Consider the following 10,771-nt stretch of genomic DNA (forward strand, 5'->3'; position numbering starts at 1 on the left):
AAATTGAAAAATGACGATAATTAATATTTGATTAAAAGTGGCACGGAATATATAAATTCTGAGTATATATCAAAAATTATATTAATAATTAACTAGTTAATATGTATTGAAAAAGAATCATTGACTTAGAATAAAAATGACATGGAAATTATGCAAATTGAAAAATGACGATAATTAATATTTGATTAAAAGTGGCACGGAATATATAAATTCTAAGTATATATCAAAAATTATATTAATAATTATAGTATAAACTAATTTATATGTATTAAAAAATATTTAATTGAGAATTAAAATGGCATCGAAATTAGGACAATTTTAAAAGGAAATAATTATTAATATTTGATTTTAAAAATTTAAAAAGAGTCAAAATTGACTCAAATGAAAAAAGAAATGTCCAACTACCCCAACAATAGTATAGGTAAATTGAAAAAGGAATGTATAAAAATGAATCATTGACTAAGATTAAAAATGGCATGAAAATTAGGTAATTGGAAAAGAAAATGATAATGAATACTTGATTAAAAATGACATTAAATATATAAATTCTTAATATATATCGACAATTATATTAATAATTATAGTATAAACTAAGTGATATGTATTAAAAAAATATCTTACAGAGAATAAAAATGACAATAGTATTCATAAAAAAGAAAAACATATACTCTTTTAAAATAAATTAAAAATTTGAATGACTATAAATTTCATATATGAAAATATATATTCTAATAAAAGGAAATGAAAATTTCAAGTTCACAATTGATATCTAGAATTTCTTTTAATTAGATAGAATTAAAGTGTTCTATTTAATTTTATATCTTTATATTGTATATATCTTTAAATTTATATGTTTTGTATTTCAGTTTAAAATTTTTAAAATTGAAATAATTTTATTTTATTTGAATTTATTTGTATATATTTTCAATCTTATATTTAAATTACAGTAAACATTAATATTTGTATAATTTAAGCTTAAAATAATGATAATGATTTTATATTTATAATATAGTAATGATTTATGCTCAAAATATCATAAAATAACTTAAATTGTATTAAAGAATGAATTGTACTCAAAATAATGATAATGATTCATAGTTTTTGTGAATTATGCTCAATATTACTATAATTGCCTAATAATTATTATGGTAATTAAGAAATTAATTATACAGATATTAATATAATTGACTAAGAATTATGATGTTAATTAAGCTAATAATTACACAAATATTAGTATAATTACAATTAAACATGAGTTGTTGTTGTTTTTTTTTTTATAATAATTACAATTAATTTATTCAGATATGGAGGAGGAGGAGGAAAAGACTAAATGCGATAGGGTGAAAATGAATATACTTAAGGTATAAATGTATAATTGTACATATATTAATATAATTGACTGATAATAATTGCTTAATAATTATTATGGTAATTAAACTAAACATTGATTGTTTGATTTATTTATATAATAATTATAATTAAATTATTTTTTATTTTTTCCCATATTAATTTTAATAATAATATAATTACATAAATTATATTATACATCAATCTTTTTAAGATAATTACAGACAAACGAGTCATATATTATTAAATTAATTTAGTGATATTTACTAATCTTATAATTAAATAAATGTACACGCCAATTATTTATTTGAATTCAAGCAAGGATAACATAAGAAAACATATTCGATCCAACTAATTTCATCAATTGTACTATATAATATTCGATATTATAATTTATATAATTGTATATTGATATAAATATTATTTAAATATTATAACAAATCCATTTTGTACAACGCACCGATGAAAATACTAGTACTAAGTACTAACAAAAACCAATAAAAACCCCAAACAAATGGGTTTGCTCCAAAAGCCGTATAAATCACTTCCTCAAGGTTATTTTCGTCCTTCTCCAAAAAAAAGGTTATTTTCGTCCAAAGGAAAATTATCTTGTACTCCTCCCTTTGGAACGTACACCCCGCCATTTGCGATAGTACGCGCGTTGGGGCAAAGTCCAACTACTATAAATACCTGTAGCCGATTAACCGAAATATCGTAGCAATTATCAAGCCATATACAAGTCATCGGAAATCGTATTTTTAACGATCAAGCCGTTCGTCTCCGGGAAGTTTTCCGACGATTCTTCTCTCCCCATCTTGCTTGTGAGTTGAACTAGTGATTCTAAACTATCAAATGAAACTTTGCCATCAATATCAATATTTACTTAAAAATAATATATTATATATATATATATATATATATATATATATATATATAAAGTCAACCGCTCTTAGTTAGTTAGTTTCTTACCTGCACTTCTTTGCTATTGTGATTTGCTTCTCTGGATAATTTCTTCAAATATTACTTGTATAAATAAAAAAGTATAAAACGCATAATTCGTTGTGTACTTGGAGATTGATAGAAATGACCGGTGGGCCAGTGACAAGAAGAATAAGTTGGTGCGAGGCGATTAGGGATAGGTCTTTTTCTGCTGGTATCTGTGTTTATTTAAATGTAACTTTTGGCAGGTGAGAAGAACAATGGAGATGGAGCAGGAGCTGCAGTGGAATGCGGCACAGAGTATTGTGATAGGCGTGGACCTTGTGGCTGCAGCCAAACAACATCTCGATTTTCTGGGTGCTGTTGATAGGAATCGGTGGCTCTATGAAGGCCCTGGTCTTGATAAGGCCATCAACAGGTATACTTAATGTCAAATGGTTACTCTCTTAATTTGGCCTGTCATGATCCAATAGTAGTTTGTGGTCGAGATTATAGCTAAAATGGTGTTATAATTTCTATATTTTGCATAGTTGAAGGTCATTTTGGATGAATTGATAGTCGAGGTCTAAATTGAGAATTATTTCTTTATGATCTTATGCGTGTAACTTATAAGGATCATTCTCGTGGTGTCTTATGATGATTTATGTTCTAGCTGGTCCCTTTGCATAAAATTTAACAGTAGAGAAACCCAATTTCAGGTACTATTCTTGTTGGCTCCCTTTGCTGGCAAAACATTCTGAGTCACCATTCTTTCAAGGAACTCTGGTTGTTCCTCTTGATTGTGAATGGATTTGGCATTGCCACAGGCTCAACCCTGTAAGTTTCTGATCTAAAGTATATTTCAAATTTCTTATTTTATTTTATAACTTGTGATTTATGACTCAATGAAATGTTCCTTGTCACCTTTTCTTGCAGGTTCGGTACAAATCTGATTGCGAGCAACTGTATGGAGCAATTCTTGGCAACCATAATGTGGTTTCTTCTGTTAAAGGAGCTTCTAAAGAGGAAACTGAACAAGTCTGGAAACAGTTGTATCCAACTGAACCATATGAGTTGGACTTAGCAAGAGCTCTTTCTGATGAGCCTGCAAAACGTTTTGAGCACACAAAGTGCAGCGACTATGATTTGGTTTCAGCAGTTAAAAGGCAAAGTCCATTTTTCTACCAGGTAACCACCAAGATTTGCAATTTCCTTATTGTTAAGGTGAAGTAACCTACATCAAATTGGCATGAATGCAGTAGATTTGCATAAGTGAATTAAACAATGTTTTGAAATGTCTCAAACAAGATGATCGTTTGAGATTAGTAGAGGTGAATATTTTAATGAAGTCGGTCTATTAGACTGAGATTAGCAATTAAAAATGAAGGTTATTGTTTGCTCCTTGTCACTACCTAAGACCTTCAAGTTGAATTCTTAGATCAAGGGTAATTTACATGAGTTACTTCATCTGTCTTTCTTCCTCTATGCTTAATTAATTACCACTTTTCATGCTCATCATATTCCCAATATCATGCAGTCTATGCAGATCATAAATTTGAAGGACAGAGAACTGAACCTTAAAGGATTCTTTTTTTTTTTTTTTCCCCTAATTCATGATTTTGATTGTTCTCACTTATGGTGTGTTTTCACTCCAAGTCCTACTTTTTTCAAGTAGAAAACTAGAAATTTCTTGTAGATCGACTTTCTTAAGCTAGATATAAGATTTTTTTTTTAAAAAAAATTTATTATTTATTTATTTTTTGTCAATATCTTATTACAGGTATCAAGACCTCACATGAACAGTGAGCTCTATCTTGAAGGGGCTGTGGCTAGATACAGAGGATTCTTGCATTTAATCCGAAGAAACAAAGAAAGATCAATTAGGTGCTTCTGTGTTCCAACTTATGACATTGATCTTATCTGGCACACTCATCAGTTACATCCTATTTCTTACTGCAAAGACCTTGTGGAAATAATTGGCAAGGTTTTAGAGCACGATGATACTGACTCAGACAGAGAAAAAGGGAAGAAGCTGGATACAGGGTTCTCTAAAACTACCGCGCAGTGGGAAAAAACATATGGTTGTAGGTATTGGAGAGCAGGGGCAATGTACAGAGGCAATGCACCATTACCTCTTGCAATTTGTCACGACTCTCCCAACACTCTAACCAAGAAGGTAGTTGTCGCCCATAAGGATCAGAGATTATTTCATCTTCCTGAAAGAAAGGTTCTGGAGGTAGTTTAATCTTCTCTTTGCCCTTTTTTGTTTTCTCTAGATTAAATGCCTACATGTTTGCTGTCTCAATGCTGTTTAGAGGTAATCTGGAATATGTGATCAATAAAATGTAAAGCATACAAATCATCATCTGGTCTTGGACAAATATAAAACTGTTATCCACTTTGATTACCATTCCGTTATTAATCTTTTGGAGGTTTGGCACCAGATTTAGTTGTAACTTGAAATACTTGTGGCCTGAAACAATGCTATGTATGCAATTGTAATTTTTTGTTATCTTCTTTAATATCTTGCAGGTCATGTTAGAGTTTGTAGGTTTAAGAAATGTACCAGAGGAACATAGAGGGAGGCTCTTTGTCTCATTCAGTAAAGAACAGCCTGATTCAATCTTCAATGCAAAGAGAAGACTTAATATTTTGTCTGAGAGTGGGAATAAACAGGTTGCTTACTTTCAATGTCAAGCTAGTGGAAAGTTGCTCTTTGAACTTATGAGCCAGTCATCTTCTAACCTACCATTATTGAAACCTGCCAAAACTGTGGGTTCTGTTTCTGTCTCTCTGGAAGAGTTGTTATCCCCGGCATCTAATCTCACTATGGAGAAATGGCTTGAATTGGTGCCAAATTCTAATTTGGTAAGCTCGAAGCCTATCTGTTTACGAGTAGCTATCTCAGTTACAATGCCAACTACAGCACCATATGTGCTTCACATGGTTCGTTCTCGGCCATTCTCAAAAAGTTCTTGCCTTTTCCCACTCCCTGGGAAGGGTCAAAATTGGACCCGCATCATAGATGAAGATGGTGAAGAGATCATCAGCTTGCAAATGAGGTAATCATGATTTTGGATTTTCTACTGCATCTAGAAACATGAATGCACATCAATGACATCACTGACAAACCCCATCTAGTTTTTTCTTTGAAATATATTATTACCTTATGTCAATGTCAAAATATGCAGTTAGATGCTTCATCTTGTTCTATACCAAGGTCTTTGGTGGATTTCCATAATTGACGTATCTTTGACTTCAATGTTTCTACTAAAACCTCAAGAATGTTAACTTTTCTGGTGAAAGAAACTTTCTTCAAACTTCTTATTTTAAATATTCTCATTTTGAAACCTTTTAGTTGAGTATGGTGAAACTATCTAAGCATTGCAAGGGTCTTGATTCGTATTTATCTTAAGGGCTGTCAAAGTAAACATGTGCCATTTGCAAGATTACCGCAACCTGCAGTGCATCAAAGATGTTACTCTATGAGTCACACTGTCACTGCACTACTGCTCACAAGTGTTTGATACTCTGCCATGCTATAGCAATCCTGAACTCTTTGAAATTGCATGGTTATATTACAGGGATTTCAATAAATCCAAGGGAAAGTCAGATTCCGTGTTGAGGCAAGAAGTCATTGCTGTAACAAAATCTGGTGAAACACGTACCCTTGCTGAGTTTGTGGGGACAGAGTGGTCACTGATAGATGCTCAGTGGTCCATTTCTTTTCACAATAACCAAAATGGTGACGGTCACCTTTTGAAGTTGACTGGTCCGCGCAATGTAAGAATCTGTCTCTTGTATTTGTGCTGGAATTATTTTATAATTTTTGTCTTTTGTTCTTTACATATCTATTTAATATTCCATGCTTTGCTTAATTTTTCTTTTTCTATTTGCAAATTCAACATCATTGGGTATCTCTAAGTATATACATATTGAGTGCACTCCTTTGAGGACTCTTTCACTCCCCAGTCTTCTGTTTCTTTGAAACTTTATTACATCATGAGGCATTGGTAATCAGGGAAACTATCTACCATATTTTATCAGTTTGCAATTTACCTGCAGGATACTAATATATTCAGAAAAAACACCCCTTTCAATTAACATGCACCTCTGTGTTGGTAGTTTCAGAAATTTTGATTTGCAGACCTGCATTATAATATTAGATTCTAGATATACATGACATTTATATTCATTCTTGAAACAGATTAGGTATTTCACTGGCCGGAAGCTGGATTACCAGCCCAAGCATTGTGAGAAGCAAAGAAGAGAAAATGAATTCATGACTGCAATAGAGTTCTCGGCTGAACACCCATATGGCAAGGCACTGGCGATGGTGGATTTGAAGTTTGGTGTCATCAATGTAAATTTGATTTCATTGTTATTTTGGAGTTGAGTAGTTATTGCTTCGCTTACGTTTCATTACATTTATTTAATTTTGACAAATCAGGTGAAAGAGGACTGGTTACTTATTCCTGGAACAATAACTGCTTTTATACTTTGTGACATTCTAAGAAAGGAGGGTTATGATGGGTTGTCTGCAAGTGGCCAAAATTTGAAGGATAAGTGTTCAAACCAGGATGTTGCCTATCATGCTGAGAACAATAAAATCAGCTGTGGTGTGGATTTCAAAGTCAATGACCATCATAAGGAGGATGGAGGTGGAGAGTCTGGATATAGGTTTAAAAGTGGTGGTTTTGGTGCTGTAGTTGGTAATGTCAGTGACTATCTTGAAGTTGAGGATGGAGGTGAAGAGTCTGGATATAGGTTGAAAAGTGGTGGGTGTGGTAGCGGATGTGGTGGTGGTTGTGGTGGCGGTGGCGGTTGTGGTAGCATGTTGAAAAGTGGCGGGTGTGGTGGCGGTTGTGGTATCATGTTGAAAAGTGGCGGGTGTGGTAGCGGGTGTGGTGGTGGTTGTGGTAGCGGTGGTGGTTGTGGTAGCATGTTGAAAAGTGGCGGGTGTGGTAGCGGGTGTGGTGGCGGTTGTGGTAGCGGTGGTGGTTGTGGTAGCATGTTGAAAAGTGGCGGTTGTGGTGGCGGGTGTGGGGGCGGTTGTGGTGGCGGGTGTGGGGGCGGTTGTGGTAGCATGTTGAAAAGTGGTGGGTGTGGTGGCGGTTGTGGTAGCGGTGGTGGTTGTGGTGGCAGTGTTGCTAATGTCAGTAACCATCACAAGGAGGATGGAGGTGGAGAGTCTGGATATGGGTTGAAAAGTGGTGGGTGTGGTAGCGGATGTGGTGGTGGTTGCGGTGGGTGTGGTACTTTTGTTGGTAATGTCAATGACCATCGCAAGGAGGACACTACCGAAACAACCAAGATTGTCGCTGCCTGATTCTGCTTGATCGGAGACTGCTAGCCTGCTGGCTGTCTTCTTATTCGCCCCGTCATATATGCAAATAATAAGTTCGACCATTCGAACATCTGTGTTTGTTGTGTGTCAATGTGTCGTCTCCAAATGTGTTTGTTTATTGTCGTTGTTGTGATTATATCATAAATAATAATAAACTAATGGTTTGAAGTGCTTGAATTAATCTGCGATTGCCCTTTCACCTGTTTTCTTTCTTGGACACAAATCTATCTATTACGGAGTACTTGTTAAGGTTGTCTGTCAACATTACTAGTTTTATACATCTATAAAGTCATAAACTCATAAAGACTAATTTGGTAGGGAGGAATAATGAAAATGAGAGGAGTGATATAAAGACTAAAATACCTTTGGCCATGTTTGGTAAAATATAGGCCAATTTTGGCTTATTTGACCACTATTAATTGTTTGATTTAGTTAAAATATCAATATAAATGTTTGGTTAATTAGCTTTTTGCAACTCCAAAAGGCTAAAATTAAAAAAGCTACTCCTAGCAACTTTTTCAATTATCTTTTTGAGAAAAGAAATTATATCAAACTGCTATCAGCTAACAGCTAATTTACTAACCACTTTTCTACAATCAGCTAATGTTATCAACTATTTATACCCTCTAATTAACACAATCAGCTAACAGCAAATGTTATCAACTATTTATACCCTCTAATTAACACAATCAGCTAACAGCAAACAGCTATCAGCTAACAGCCATTTTACCAAACAGGGCCTTTGTGTAATAATATTAATAATATTCAAAGACAAATATGACATTTCCTTCATTTTCTCTTTTCATTGTATGGATGAATTCACTGAATTGCAATTCACTTGCAATTTAATGAATTGAGAAAATTGCACTTCTCTCCAACTAAACAATGTAATTTATCATTTCATTAAATTGCAATTCAATGTCAATAAAATTCATGCCAACCAAACACCCCTAAAGGTGTGCACTCCCCGTCTTTTGAGCCAAGTCGAGATCATAGTTACCTAGCTAGCTAATCCACTCATATTTCATTATTTATTATTATTATTGTTATTATTATTATTATTATTATTATTATTATTATTATTATTATTATTATTATTATCAATCTCTTTCTTCATATTTCTACATTTCCAACAAGGGTTCACATTTCTTTCCTTAGCACTTTAAATTAAATTAATGTATATATGCGTGCATTTCTACTTTTAACTAAAGCCCACCGCTCCCCTACAGGAATCAAGGAATAATGGGTTGAATTTTCTTCTTTAGAAAAAAAAAAATAGTAATGAGAAAGTAAGGTTCAAATAAAAACGAGTAAATTAAACCACTTTCTATAATGCTAGCTGGTGGGTGTAGTTAGCTGCATGATTTGATCTTTACAGGATGTTCAATCCAACAAAAATAAAAAAAAAAATCACTGAATCAATATATATATGCATAAATAACCATTTTTAACAAAGAATAATAATCATGACACCAACAAAACCGAAACAAAAGCCCAATCATAATAATAATTACTTAATGGTAGTATTTACTTCCCCTGTACCTTTGATGGTAAATATACGGTAAAAAGTTGGAAACCCAAAATGGTAATACTTAAGCGGTGGGATGATCGCCATTGACTGAGTAGTTGGGTTCTCCGGTAGACACCATTGCCGGCTTCTGCTCCGGAACGGGGACGGTTGGCATCGCCGGAACAAATTTGTAAATTGGGTGTTCCCGGTTTTTGTCACCGCCGAACTGCCCGACGGCGGTATGGAATCCACCCGCCATCATGGGTAATCCGTAAACCATTTTCATCCCGTTTGCATAGACGACACCACTGGTCACGTGAGCTTCATGTAGGTGTGGTGGGAGATGAGTCTGAAGCAGCATCAGCTTGTTACCCGATCCAGAATTCCCGGGTACGGCACCATTTTCCTTGTGTGTTTCCGGGCCGGGAATTTCGGGGACAGACATTCCTCCAGCTACAGGGATGTGCAATTGGAGAAGATCGTGCGACGTCGGCGTGATACTCGGCTGGTAATCCGTATCGAATCCGAACAGGAAATCCGGATTCAGCGGCGCATCGGAGTCGGGTTTGGCGGGGCGGTTCGGGTTGAACAGGAAGAGCCTCAAGCGAGCCGGCTTGGCGGAACCCTTGTGCATGCGGTCGTACTCAACCATCATGTGCTCCACATCATCGTCGTCGATCAGAGTCACCAAAGCGTCCAGATCTTCGCCCGGCAACTGGTACTTTATACAAATCTCGCTGCAGTTACAGAGAGAGCTCAGCTTGGAGGAAATCTCCGAAAACCTGATTTTCCGATCGACGGTGAGGATTTTGGTGTCTCCGCCGACGTACGCCAGCTGATTGTCCCGCTGCCGCGGCTGAATCTTCCCGCCGTAGCTGCACATCAGTTTCACCTTAGCCTTACATTTCGAACCTTCGCCGTCGCCGTCGCCGCCGCCAGAAGAACAATTGATACTCTTCTGATTCTCCATCGACGATCTCTATCCCAGAGCGTAGCAGCAGAGAACTGGCGAAGTGAGTATTCACAATGAATCTATTTGGAATTTTGGGGTTTTTAAATTTCCCTTTTTCAGGACTCCAAGGCGGTTAATTCTTACATGCTCCTTAGGCGCACCGTAACTACTATGGTGCTCCTACTTGGAATGGGGTGTGTGGGGGGTCCACAATTGAAGGTTTTTCCGCGTCCGAGTCATTATTATGTAATGTAATGTAGGGTCGCCAACAGAAAAAAAGGGATTAGATCTTTCATATTTATAATTTATAATTTGTTACGGAAGGAGTAGTTTATATATATATATATATATATATTGGATAATGACACTTGTGGAAAAAGGAGCCATAAGAACACCAACTTTGGTGCCTATTTGAGATTTTATTGAACATAATTTCGGACGTTTTTGATATTTTTTTTTTTTTTTTTTTTTTGAAAAAGGAAAAATAGTTTGCATGGCTAGGGTGTGCAATTGATTAATCGGGTCGTTTTAATCGAAATTTTTAAAATTTTAATCATTAATTGAACCGAATTTTGTATTACTGAATTAAGCGAACCAAAATTTTTTACTTAATTTTTTAAAAGTTACTGTCATAACTTACCAACTTAGCTAAGTCATCTCTCATATATATATATATATATATATATATATATATATA

At 34.7% G+C, this 10,771-nt stretch overlaps 1 protein-coding gene across 4 annotated transcripts; it reads left to right on the plus strand.

Moving 5' to 3' along the window:
* The first annotated feature begins 2,043 nt into the window (after positions 1–2,043).
* On the plus strand, positions 2,044–7,829 carry LOC109168498 (glycine-rich domain-containing protein 1). Of its 4 annotated transcripts, none has more exons than XM_019317532.1 (10): positions 2,044–2,168; positions 2,535–2,704; positions 2,985–3,102; positions 3,202–3,453; positions 4,046–4,501; positions 4,798–5,327; positions 5,850–6,048; positions 6,473–6,628; positions 6,716–7,088; positions 7,503–7,829. In XM_019317532.1, exons 2-10 carry the CDS (start codon positions 2,547–2,549, stop codon positions 7,592–7,594), a joined length of 2,334 nt encoding a protein of 777 aa, XP_019173077.1. In that variant the 5' UTR covers positions 2,044–2,168; positions 2,535–2,546; the 3' UTR covers positions 7,595–7,829. The 4 variants fall into 4 exon arrangements, with proteins under 4 accessions (XP_019173077.1, XP_019173076.1, XP_019173078.1 ...); XM_019317531.1 differs by having other exon boundaries at positions 6,716–7,084; positions 7,382–7,829; XM_019317533.1 differs by having other exon boundaries at positions 6,716–7,082.
* Positions 7,830–10,771: the final 2,942 nt, after the last annotated feature.

The sequence above is a fragment of the Ipomoea nil genome, unplaced genomic scaffold, assembly GCF_001879475.1.
Source record: "Ipomoea nil cultivar Tokyo-kokei standard unplaced genomic scaffold, Asagao_1.1 scaffold3199, whole genome shotgun sequence".
NCBI classification, from domain to species: Eukaryota; Viridiplantae; Streptophyta; class Magnoliopsida; order Solanales; family Convolvulaceae; genus Ipomoea; species Ipomoea nil.

Excerpts from the sequence above, each read along its gene's own strand:
- LOC109168498 (XM_019317531.1), top strand. The coding sequence starts at position 2,547 with ATGGAGATGGAGCAGGAGCTGCAGTGGAATGCGGCACAGAGTATTGTG. Across the intron at positions 3,454-4,045 it reads AAAGTCCATTTTTCTACCAG|GTATCAAGACCTCACATGAA; the intron begins GTAACCACCAAG and ends ATCTTATTACAG. Across the intron at positions 6,629-6,715 it reads TGAAGTTTGGTGTCATCAAT|GTGAAAGAGGACTGGTTACT; the intron begins GTAAATTTGATT and ends TTGACAAATCAG.